The sequence below is a fragment of the Aythya ferina genome (genome assembly GCF_964211825.1).
Source record: "Aythya ferina genome assembly, chromosome: 1".
NCBI lineage: Eukaryota > Metazoa > Chordata > Aves > Anseriformes > Anatidae > Aythya > Aythya ferina.
This window is the reverse complement of record NC_140296.1, coordinates 28274185-28286907: the sequence shown is the minus strand read 5'-3', so window position 1 is coordinate 28286907 and position 12723 is coordinate 28274185. Positions and strand designations below refer to the sequence as shown.

At 38.1% G+C, this 12723-nt stretch overlaps 1 protein-coding gene across 3 annotated transcripts in view; it reads left to right on the top strand.

Moving 5' to 3' along the window:
• Nucleotides 1–12408, top strand: part of RNASEH2B (ribonuclease H2 subunit B) — a 42004-nt gene extending 29596 nt beyond the window's left edge. For 2 of the 3 annotated variants that reach the window (XM_084525478.1, XM_084525477.1), the window contains exons 8-11: nucleotides 670–748; nucleotides 1415–1457; nucleotides 6139–6219; nucleotides 8185–8888. In XM_084525478.1, the coding sequence (XP_084381604.1) occupies nucleotides 670–748; nucleotides 1415–1457; nucleotides 6139–6219; nucleotides 8185–8292 (311 nt within the window). In that variant the 3' untranslated portion in view covers nucleotides 8293–8888. Of the gene's footprint in view, nucleotides 1–669; nucleotides 749–1414; nucleotides 1458–6138; nucleotides 6220–8184; nucleotides 8889–12228 lie in introns of those variants that run through there. The other variant, XM_084525479.1, reaches the window with a different exon arrangement.
• Nucleotides 12409–12723: the final 315 nt, after the last annotated feature.

The following is a 12723-nucleotide window of genomic DNA, read 5'->3' as shown; positions in this document are numbered from 1 at the left end:
GACTTCATGTTATAAAAGGGTCACTTTTTTTTCCCGTCTCTCAGAAAAAACATTTATAGCAGGAGTGCCCTGTACTGAAAACAGCTTCTAGTAGTTCATATTTCCACAGATAATTATCCTGTCTTGCCAGTGATGTTTAGATAGGCCTTGGCATTTTCCGTAAAGTACTGAAATTAAGTACAAGACTTTGAAATAGACTCATTGTCTCATCTAATTGTTTTCAGTTGAAGCCAGAAAATGTACTTTAGTACTGAAGCGCTTGCCAAATAATTGTAAGATCCAGATGCTTTAAAATTAATGATTGCATGTTCTGTTGAGTCAGCTTTTTACTTTTGCAGGTTTTTAAAATTTAATTTATTCGGAAAAATACATGATATCTAGTATTCTCAGAAAGTGAACAGCTTTTGTAAAGTACATAGAGCAGATATTAATAACATGTGCTGACAAAGTGAGTGTAGTAAGTCTTTACTTTTTAAATAAACCTACAAGTGTCATGTAACATAAACTACTCAACACAGAGAACCATCACAGTGTATCCATTAGAAGTCTCTTACTATTAGTTCAACCTTATGATTTATGGTAGTGCATACAACATGGCTAAGACAGCATGGCTTTATAATGTGAATGTTCTTTTTCTTCTCCTTTTCATTCCCTGCCCTGTTCCTGGAGACTATGTACGGTATGCCCACGGGTTGATATCAGAATATATTCCTGAAGATCTGAGTAAGGAGCTGTCAAAATACTTAGGGTAAGTATTGTTCCAGCTAGCTGCTAGTTTTATGTGGCATGCATTAATATCCTTTTGGTCATTTCTGTTGAATGCTGGTGTTTGGTCATCAAAATTACAGTGAATAATACAATTTTCCCCATTCACTCAGTGGTGTGGGGTTTGAGTTCACATAAGTAACCCATGCGAGTTTATACTTAAATCTGTAAGGTGAGAGCGTCCTCATGCTGGTGCTCTTGTCCAGCAGCAGAGGTTATTTGGGGCATCACTGGCACCCTGTACTTTCCCCTCCATTCAGTTCTGTTCATTGTGTTCTGTTGTTGTGGCCTACAGAAGTGCTCAGTGTACACCTCAGAAGTCCCATGTCTTATGAGTTTGATTGCAGAGGTGTTATGTGCTTTGTAAAATCGTCTTACTAATATAGCCAAAATTTTCAAAAGTAATGTGGGTTTCTTCTGTTAGGACTGCCCAATCTAAGATATTTTTTTTTTTAAGAGCCCATGTTTCTTCATGGTGCCTGGCTCTTTTTCAGTTATCTGAGTCAGAAATACAGGCAAGATCTATGAGCCACTTTTTTTGCAAACATATGCCATGTGCTGATACACAAAGCAACCTTTGTGGGAAAGGAATTAAAATTTGGGCCATTCAGCTGTCTAAATTTATAACATAAAGTTTTTTGTTCTGCAGTCTCCCAGAACTTACAAGCCCTTCACCAGAGCCACCACTGAAGGTAGGAGAGCATTAAGGAGAACGATATTAAAAGATATAGTATGTTGTAAGCTAGTTTCTCTGAATTGTTATTAAAACTGAGCTAGGCCAAGCACTGGGTGCAATACAATGAGTAAATTGGCCTTGTAAAAACACAGTCTGAAATAACACGAGAACATTACCAGGTACTTTTATATTTTATGTTAAGCAATATTTTGGTTGGTTTTGTTGTTTAAAAAAGGGGAGGGAAAGAGACTTATTTTATGTTTTTGGTCAGCAGTCTTCTCCTTTGTGTTTTGCTCATTTAGTTTTATTGAGGTTGATGGGACGCTATGACCTCATAGGTTTTCTTTCATATGTAATTTATGAGGACCCTGAAAGGGACCTCCTGGGTCATGGATTCCCAGACAACCATGTTGGATAATCTCTCCTACACTGACCATTCTCCACTGTAAGTCTCATTAGGATTTTTTGTTTCCATTACTTCTCTTGGAAGACTGTTGTATAACCTCATTCCTCTGATGCTCAGAAACCTTCCTGTAAATTCCACCTTGAATTTATTCGTGGCCAATTTATTCCCTTGTGGTTTTGTGCTAACATTATCATTGTTTGTTTTAATTGAAATGGCTCTTTTCCCTCCCTAACATAAGTTCTCTCAGCGTGTAAAGGGAAAATATATATCCTTCTGTTTTCATTTTGTGAAGCCAAACTTTCTTGTGGAAGATGGGTTCTCCATTCTGTTATCATTGTGGGAACATTTCTTTGCACCTGTTCCAAGATGAACTCAATTGTCTGAAAACAGGTGACCAGGATCAGATATAGTTTTTCATGGTAACATCTTTACCAATACAATATGATGGCATTAATCCCTTCTGGTCTTAACTAGAAGTACTTTATCTCATTATATCTTAGAATCCCATTTGCCTCTCTTACTGGGTGAAGTAGCTGATAGTCATGCAGTGAACAGTTAAGACACACAGGTCTTTTTTTTCTACACTGCACTGAAATTCGTGCAGGTTGTTGCTGTATACACGACCTTACACTTCTGTACATTTCATCTGTTTATAATGTTTCCAGTCTTGAAGGCTCTTCTGCTTTTCCTTCACAGTGTTACTAGCTCTTTAGGTATTCATAATGCTACTCAGTGGTCTACATTCAGTGAACGTTAGCATGCTGTTATCTTTAATTAACAATTAACGAACATTTTGAATAGGTATTGTTCATGGCACTCCACTTGTAATATTCATCCATCCCTACGCCATCTCTATGACATCCCTTTCTGCAGTACTTGCCTTTGTTTCCCTTTCACACAGTTTCTTACATACCTTAAAATTCTTACGCAATCTTCATCTTTCATTTCCGTTGCTGAAGTGGCACCATGTCAAATCCTCTGCCTATCCCTTACATTTTCTGTCACCAGAAACTGTATTATCTTTGTGGAAAAAAAGAAGTCAGTAGGTATTGCCTACATTTAGTTCTCATTTACTCCGTGTCTTTAATTATTCTTCCTTCTTTCACACACCCACAGCTTCCATTCTGCTGAAGCCTACTCTAACTTTTTCTTCCTCCTCACAAATAGATGGTTGTTTTGCTACTCTGTGGCAATGTGGTCCCTATCTAGTAGAATGGTTGCCAGGTTTTGCTCCTGGACTTGTGATTTTCTGAGGCAGTCTCCCAACAGTGTCAGCATATTGGGTTTTACTTCTATTTTGAACAGAGTGATTTCTTTTCTCTTCATCTAAATTTAACCCAGAATTTAACCTCTTCATCTTCACTGAAAACAATTTATTGAGGCAAAGGATTTATTCAATTTTAGGGCTAGACCTAGATTAGCTTTAATATCTATTCATTTGTAGCAGCCTTGCTTTTTAGATTCCATTTTTGCTTCTGTGGCTAAACAACCTTCTACTATTTGTTTTAATTTCCTTTCCAAGGTCTAACTCAGCTTGACTTTTTGGCAGCTCTCCCTTTATCCCTGTATTACCTGACGCCTAAAACAAATATCTTTTCTTTATGCTTTTTTTGCTCTGTTCATTTTAGATTTTTGCTTACTACTACTATCTTTTTACTTGAGGGGGATGGAAAATGTGTGCATCTGTGTGAGTGTGTAGGGGGGGGAGTATTCATCTAGTTTAGTTTGAGAAGCTCTTTCCTTCAAAATTCTTCACTTTGTTAAGGTAAGAGATCCAAAATTACGTATTTCATCTTTTTCTTTTGCATTCCAAGAGTCTTCCCCTCACGCGTCAAGCCCTTTGCTTTGGCTTTTGAAAAGAAGGCAAACAGTTTGCAAAGTTTGCCCCTGTGGGATCAAGAGCCTCACTTCTGATTTTCCTTTTCATTTAATTTAAACTGAGGCACCCTGTGTCGACTGAAACTAGGTTACTTACTACAATGACCTTTCCTGCAAAGTCCCTGCTACTTACCGAAACACAGTCTAAAATAACCTCATTTCTGGCCGGTTCAGTGACTGTTTTGTTAAGTCGTATGTCAGCTAGCACATGCAGGAATAATTGGGCCCTACTGTTATTAATAGCATTTGTTCTCCAATGTATATCCATGGATATAAGTTATTTCCATGTGGTTGGACAGTTGTTCTGGCTGCACAGTTACTTGGCCCTTTGATTCTGTTAAGAATTATCTTTATGTATTGTAAGAAATATTAAACACACATCAGGAGCCAACTGATATTCATTAGCTATATAAGCATGTTACAACAACTATATTAAACTACATGTGATGTACATTACATATTCTGTATGAATAGCTTTTATATTATTGGGATAGTTCCGAGGCTCTATTTTTAAAAATAGTTTTATTTCAGCAGTTGGGTTACAGAGGAAACGAGGCTTAGAACCGTTCAGTTGCTGGGCAGTGAAATCTTACTGAGTATACCATTAATTTTCAGAGCACTGACCAAGGTGTGCATGATGTGTCTGAGTTTAAGTCTTTGCAGCTTGGGTGCTTAAATCTCTCCTTTATCTCACACCCTCAGAGGAGCAAGGCAGACTCATACACTAAATTTTGGAGTCTCCTTTAGACCATACTTACTGACTTTGTAATTTCTTACTCGCTTTGCATTGAGGTTTCTCTTTATGAGGACAAGGTATATCGACAGACAAAGTATATGATTTTTGCAAATAAGGGTCTAACATATATTTCCTCGTATAGCAAAGTAATTACATGTTTGGAAATTGTGTTAAATTCTGAGGGGGGGAGAGATTTAGAAACGTCAATGCTTGACAGAAAAGCTATGACAGATTCTCTCTTGTAATATCAAGTAGACTGGGTGCAGTCTGGACATCGTGGTTTAATGATTAAATCAAAAATATGTTATCTGTATTAATTGTAAGCCGTTGATCTTGTGTTGTAATCATTATACTGTCCAGTTTGTCAGCATAGGCGAGTCTGGCCATGGGCAGACGATAACAGCTTACAAAGGATATGTAGGCTCTGCTACAACTGAACAGCAAATGCTTTGCTGAAATGCAAACATTTTATTGTAAGTTTTAAAAACTTGTTTATCAGATTCCAAAAAGAGGAGAATAGTCATTATTCGTTACATTGTCATTTGAAAATGTAATCACAGCTCAGTAAACAGCCTCCCAGAGAGACTGATCCAGATCCCATTGAAATCAGAAGAGAAGGCTGCTGTTGGATCTGGTTCTAAGAGCTGAGAAATCTAAGCTGCAGACCTGGCTTCTGTGCCAGAAGGGAGGGGGGAGGGAGGGAGATCACAAGCACCATAAACAAAATGAATAAAACAGGATCTTAAAATGGTACGGTACCATCCAAGTTGCTTGCAAAATCACTCTCTTTGGCACAAGACCTGGGAAGGCCACAGCTTAGATTTCACAGGATATTAAGGACAGGGTAGTAATATCAGATATATAATAATAATAAAAATACAGTGTTGTAAAATACCATATACTTTTTTTCCCTTTTGGAAGCACACCAGAAAGTTTTCACCTTTAAACTAAACACATGCTCACAGTTTATGGAAAGAAATATTCATTCTTACAGCCTGATCATGTGAAGTGCTGAGGACTCTTAACTCCCATTATTTCTGAGTTTAGAAAGCACCCAGCACAAGCACAGTCAAGCTTCTCAATGTACTGTTGGATTCAAGTGCTGAAGCAGCCAGCAGAGCTATGTCAGTGTTTCATTGTGGCCAAACTGTAGAAACTAATCACTTCTAGAGGTTGTGCACGAACAGATAACAGACCTGATGACGATCCACTCGTGCTGGCAGATAGCAGTAATGCTGGAGTTGCTGGTACTTCACAGTTCCATGAGTCTGTGGGGACCAGTGTCTGGGTTCCCTGGCTGCTAGACAATTAACTTCCAACAGCTGCTCCATAAAGGTTCTCTAAATATTTAGACTCCGACACCACAGACACAATCATGGAAATTAAAAACTGGATTAAAGTGATTCCTGTAAAGTCGTTCTTCAGAAAGGCTAGGGAGAAGAAAATGCTTCCTACGGCATTGAATGATCTCTTCTGAATACTTTAGGGATGGTATATAATCATGTGTAAAGAAGACAATTACAAAAAGAAACCTTTCCACTGTTACTGCAGATTCCTCTGTTCATTGCCAGTCCTGTTTTGGTGCTATGGTTACTTTATAAAGCCAGAGCTTTAAACTTCCATGTGTGTACACATAAAAGTGGTTGACAGAGAAACTTCATCACTCTAACATTTCAGAAAAGGAAATTATCAGATGTCCCTGTGGAAGCAGAAGAAGACTATACTAAGTTTAACAGCAGCAATCTGAAAAACAAAAAGGTAAGCCAGCCTTGTACTCATGCATGTTTTGTTAAAGCATAGATTAAAACTTAACATTAGCACAGAGTCCCTTTTACTCTCCTCCAAAACACACAAGAAGAGGGGGAAAAAAAAAAAAAGCCAAATGGCAGATCTCTGCAGTTGTATCATCTTGAACTTTCAGGTTTAATTTGATTTTTATGGTCTTCATGTCCTGTTCTGAACTCTTCTAAACTGTTACTGTTTGACTGTATTTTATTGGTGAACACGCCAGTGAACCTTGCAGACTTTGACACATTAAGATTCTCAGATAATGTTTGCAAAGCTCTTTGAGAACTTCAGATGAGAAATCCTACGCCTGAGTGATAGCAACCTGATAACTTTTGGTTATCTGAAAAAGAAACAATGATGGCAACATGCACTTAAATTCCAAGGGCTGCTGAGACAGGCTGTATTTTTACTTAGACATATTGCTTGTGCACTTATTTATGTCAATTTAATACAGTTAAATCAACACTGAGCTTGCTGACTGCCAGCTCCAACACAAGTTTGGAGGCCAATTCAAATCTGAGTCCAGTGGTGCTTGCCACTGTACCGTTCCTAGGAGAGCAGCAGAGATGTGAAAAATAGATTGTCTGTGTGTGCCAAGCTTGTGAGGCTTGCACTGGGTTGTTTCTCTGAGCATTGAAAGAAAATGAATCTTTCTGCAGTCCATTGGGAACTAAAAAGGCCCTCTGTTCTGGTCTTTGACCTTCAGACTAATGCTGACTACTCTTTATCCTTTTGCAAAGAGAAGCAGCTGGTGACAGATAGATTCCTTCTTTCCCTAGCACCCCCCAGAATTGTTCGTATCTGGGACACACACTTGTTTTGAACTTAGGGGATTGCCCCCTAAGTGGAGGTAATAAATAGTGTAAAATCTGCATGTTTTCCCCTCTCTCTATTATGTACACATAGGTTTTGAACTGAGCATAAAAATAGAAACAGACCGAGGAGAGAGAATTCCTTTTAATGCTAAATATGATTTACTTCTAAAATAACGAAGCACATTGATGAGAGAATCTGGGAAAGAAAAGATAGCTCTTGGACTCCGTACAGTATAGTACTCTTTTTTTTTTTTTTTTTTTTTTTAATAACTTTGGCAGTGTTTTTGTTTGTACAGTAACACAGACAGTCATACTGCAGTTGCATATCTCCATCCTGTCCGCAACCTTCTAGCTGATCCCAAGTAGTGTAATGGTGAAGTCCTGTAGACTGAGAAATATCATAAAGAAAGGTCAACGCAAAGTTTTCTTAATAGGTAAACCAGCTAGAGATTTAAAACATAACATTTTAAAATGTAAGAAAGAAAAGAGGTCAGCTCTATAAAACGTGGCTCATAAAATGTGTTTTAGGTGTAAAAGTCTGGGAAGTTGTCCCAGTGGCCTCAAAGTGCTTTGCAAATGTTGGTCACCTTCTTCATTCTTAGCTCTTCCATCTCTTTTCCCTTTATTTCACTGCACATAGAGACTTTGATAATAAATCAGTGTGAATTATTCATCATCTGTAATGCAAGGCTGTAATTCAGCCTGCTGACAACATAATCATGAGATTGAGTCGGAGGGTACAGTATGTATCTGTTATATTGCATGCATTATTCCTCTTAATGTACACTCAGGGATTATCCCAAAGTAAACGTTTGAGTTGGGACATCTCATTCTGCAGAAGGCAAAGATGTTTCACCTCCTTGTCTTTGTAATTGATTCTCTGTCTTTGTCTGAGGTTAAGCAATTTATGACAAGTATTTTTCTGATTGAATAATCTCAAATTTGTTTTGTAAGGTTTTTCCCCTACAATTTAAAGCCTGCATAAAATTATCTTTCCTGCTGTATACTAAAAAAGCGATTCAGCTTCTTGTTTGACTTCTGTATTTAGAAATTTGTAGCTTATACTTCCCTCCTACAAAAAATGCTTTTTAACTTGTTCTACCTCGCATTTCATTTACAGGCAAACAGCAAGATGACTGCAGCTCAGAAGGCTCTGGCCAAAGTTGATAAGAGTGGAATGAAATCCATTTCTTCTTTCTTTAGCTCCAAACCTAAAGCATCAAAATAAAGACTCGTTCTTGGAAAAGTTTTATACGGTGTTTATTTTTACATTAAGCTAAAAATGTCTCTTGGAGTTTTTTTGTTACGTATATATGCAGGGCATGTTCACGTTCACGGTGTAGTGTGATGGAGAGATCTGCAAGCTAGTGTGGGACAGAGTTGTCTCAGTGGGGCAAGGTAGTACCACGGAGAAATTCCAGCCTGGAATTAGCACGTAGCATACAGCACAGCTGTATGTACTGCCTTGCCTTCTAGAGCAAGCTCAGTCAAGAACACGGCAGAGTTTTCTCCATTGCACTCCATTGTGGGCTGGAGACATGCCCTCTCCTGTGATAAGTTTTAAAGGAGAGTTTTTTTGTTCATTAGGAGCATTATTTTTTGAGACTCTCTGGAGGTTTTTACTCAGTATGACACCAGAATAGGATGGCATCATCAGATTTTTATGTGGACCCAAATCTTAAGTGCTGAGATAAGCGCTGCAATTTATTGAGGCAAAAAGATATTGTGTCTATATTCAGATTTTGGTTGTTTTGAAGATGCTAGAAACAAATTGCAATAAATGTCAACATCCATGTGATGCAATAAAGTACTTTATGTAACAAATTTGTGCTTGTGGTGTTTGTTGTATGTTTCAAGAGTTGGGTCAGGCTTCAGGATATTTCTTGTGGGCTTTTGGTATTTTCCTGTGTATAAATATTAATCCTTGAAGAATTACAACATCATTTCAGGCTTAAATGATAAATCTCTTAACACATAGCAATATAGAATTATTTTATGTTCAGTTCCAAGGTCAGTATGTCCTTACCAAAATAATTAGTGACAGATTTATTTAAAGACAAAAGTGGGGGGTTAAAAAAAGCCTACGTGGAGCTGGATGTTAATTCAAAAGCTTAAGTCTGAGTGTCTTAGGTAAGGCTTAGCATTATGAAGACACGCACAAAGTTTGTCTATTGCTTAAACATACAACTCACTCTTGGGTGTGTTCTTTCCCTATTAGAGAGTATTCTCATATATTCAGAGGTAAACAGCTATCTGCTATATTGCAGTTTCCCTGATCACAGAATTGAGTTACTGGGATCAATCGTATAGACCCAGCCAGTCCTGCACAATACTAACGTCTGATTTCCTCCAGGAGTTCTTGCACTGAGCCATTACTCTGTTTGAGCTACAATGTTTTAGAAAGGGAATCTTAAAATACATCATTCTTTGCTACTTAAGCTCACTGGAGAACCCCCCTAGTATCCCTCAATACTGGGGACTTTCAGTGAAACTGGGAGTTGACTCATTTTTGGTAACTAGGCCATTGTTCCACTTCAAGCTGACTTGCTTTTTCTTTAAATCCTTGGAACTGCAGTGGTGTCTGTTAGGTTAAAGAGCTCCGTGGCATTTTTTCCAAACAGAAATGAATGAAAAACCATGCTGTGCCTTGTATGGTTTTTTTGCAATCGCAGTTTTGGGGGGTCTGTATGTCTTTCAAAGCAGTGTTTTTTCAAAGTTATGTTTGTAAATAGAGAAGTCAGTACAGTTAGAATTCCAGATAAATGAAAATACATGGAAATCTATGGAATTATCTCCGATTACAGAAGTACTTATTTAACAAATGTGGGTGTCTTCCCAATGAAACTGGACTGAGGTGAGAACAAGTACAAAGTCAATGCTTCCAGTTTTAAAAACATTTGTCTGAAGTGGTTTATCTAGACCCAAAATTATGTTCCTTGGGAAAAATGATTTTCAGACATTCTGAGGAATCAGTAGTGTCTTCCTTATTCTTCCTTATCTTTGGAAGTCAGTCCATAGTATTAGTGTTTGAATATGTGATTCAGATGCAGACACTTTGTTGATTTTTCAGTGAGAATCGTTCTCCCATGTCATTTGGTGCATTAATAAAATTCCATTAGTGATTGTAAACTTTCTAAAACGATATAAGGGATAGAGAAAGATAGGGGACACACAAAAAAATGGGAATTGCCATGTAGGGCCATAGAGAAATTCCCGCTACGCCACACTGCCTTGCAGTTCATCTCTCCTGAGCAGAATTTCAGCAGTCCTGTCAATCGAGTTTCCTGTTCTGATATTAATTCTGAGACAAGATTAAAAAGTAATAGAAGGCGTCATGACAATTATGTGCGCTGCCTTTGGGATTGCCATCTTGCTTTTTTTCCTACCTTACTTGTCTGGGCTATAAGCGAAGACCAGTGCTGTAGTAACACTTACTGGCTTATCCAATAGGTTCTTGCTTTATCTAATAGGTTCTTCCTATGAGGTGGGAAGAACTAGCATCTGGTGAGCCCAGACAGAGGAATTGCAGTTGTAAACTAGAAGGGTTAGATTTTGAAAAGCATTCAAGCTAGACCCGGAAATTCTATGACAATCAAAGATGCCTTCCAAGTTCATATCAGTAGAAGAATCCTTTTGAAAAATACTGAACTGTGGGATAATGTAATGTAATAAAATGAAAAAAGAGCAAACAGGCACTTACTGTCATGTTAATGGAGAAGTTTTGTGCAATAAGCAATGTCTTAGGGAGTGTTGTGGTAAATGAGATTAAAGGAATTGTGTATCTGTTAACAGAAAGACAATTCCAAGCACTGGAAGGTGTTGGGAAAGCAAGCAAGCAAGCATGGGATGGACGTTTCAGTGGAAAACCAAGAGTGGGAGAGAGTTACAGTAGAAAGAGGAGCTGTGAGGTGGGACAGATGCATGTTTGAATCTCTTATTCTGAATGTTTTAATGTGCTACTTTCAGGTTTGGGGGTTTTAATAGTACAAAGGTTTTGTGAAATAAATTTTGGAATTTCATCTTTTCATTGACTGAACGGTTTGAGAACATTTCTTCGAAGAAAACAAACAAACAAACAAACAAAAACCCTATTTGGTCAGAATTTAGGGCAGAAGGACAATCCTGATACAGATGGGAGGCTTTGTCATGGCTTCTGATTTGGGGTACCAATTTCTTTTTCTTTCTCTAGCCATGACTTTCACATCCGTCGCTGCGCATAAGGACTAGTCGGGGTTCTTCCTCTGTGCATGGATGCGTTGTGTTGTAGCATGTCACATCTCAGCCTCGGCTGTCAGCTACGCCGTAACTTACAACAACAATAATTTTATTAGCAACTGTGTCTTTGGTTGAGCAGAAATTTGTGCATGACAAAAGAGCACGAGTCATTTCCAAGAGCCATTACAGCTTTCACGTGACAACAAAAACTCTTTTTTTCCCTTTAGGAAAGAATGAAATACATTTAGTAACTTTGAAACTTCCTTAACATGTAGCTGTAAGACGTTATGAAGAACATGTGGTGCCAAATACATAAAACAATATTTCCTACCACAACGAGGATTTAAATATAGTTACTATGACTAGCCAGCAGTAGCGCTAGGTCATTATGAAGTGCTGCTTTGCTATTTCTTGCTTGGTTAGCTTAGTATGAGACAATATGCCAGCGCCGTTACAGAAATATGGTCTTACTTTATTTCTTTTTCAGGATTAGCATGCTGTCTTTACATGCTCGTGTAAATAACTGATGAGTTGTGATGCTTTTATAGTTGTTGTTTTCGGATTAAGCAGCTCTTAGAGTCCAACTCTTTTAAGACTTCACGTTGCAAACGGATTGACATCACTGAGCACGGAAAACTTCATACGGAAATACCAGCACTGACTTCAGGATATGTCAGGGTTGGACTTGCACATCATTTTCAGTCTTACATAGTAAAGTTAGTTCTATTTGTAGAAGTGACAATTGGTGATCTGATTTTTTTTTTTCATTGGAAAAGGTGGCACAGTTGGCAGAATTTGCCTTCCGATCAGAAATTTAGAAGCGTTCAGTGATGCTTGCTTTCACGTGTTCAGTTGTGTCTGACTTTATGGTTTGTAGAGGGAAACTAAAAGCATGGGTGCTTATTTGAATAGATTAATGCTTACGCCTAGGGTTTTCTTTTCTTTTTAGATGCCTGCACAAAGACATCCAAAGAAGAAGTGAAAGGAGCATAAGGAGACTCGCTAATATTATTTTAACTTGCCATAATCTCGAAGCAGCTTTTAAAGGCTTTTTTTACGCACTTTCTGAAAATAAATGCTTGAAGTTAGACATGCACTGTTCCAAGAAAAAGCAAATCTCAGCAGATTAACATTGTTAAATATGCGGTGTGTTAAACATACAGTGCTTCAAATTTTATAGCTTATACACTATTGGTCTATCGGGCCCTTCCAGGAAAGCACTTACGAGCATGCCTAATGTTAAGCACATGAGCAGTGTTCTTAAAGTCAGCAGTGTTGTTCGTGTGGGTAAGTGCTTTGCTGGACCAGCGCCTAAAGTCCTGTTAGGTGCTGAGCATCCTGATCCATATCCAGCAAAGCACTTACGTCCATGCTTATCTTGAAGTGGAAGAGCCGGTCTAGCTAATATTTGTGCATTAGTGTTTGCCATAAAAATCTCTCTTGG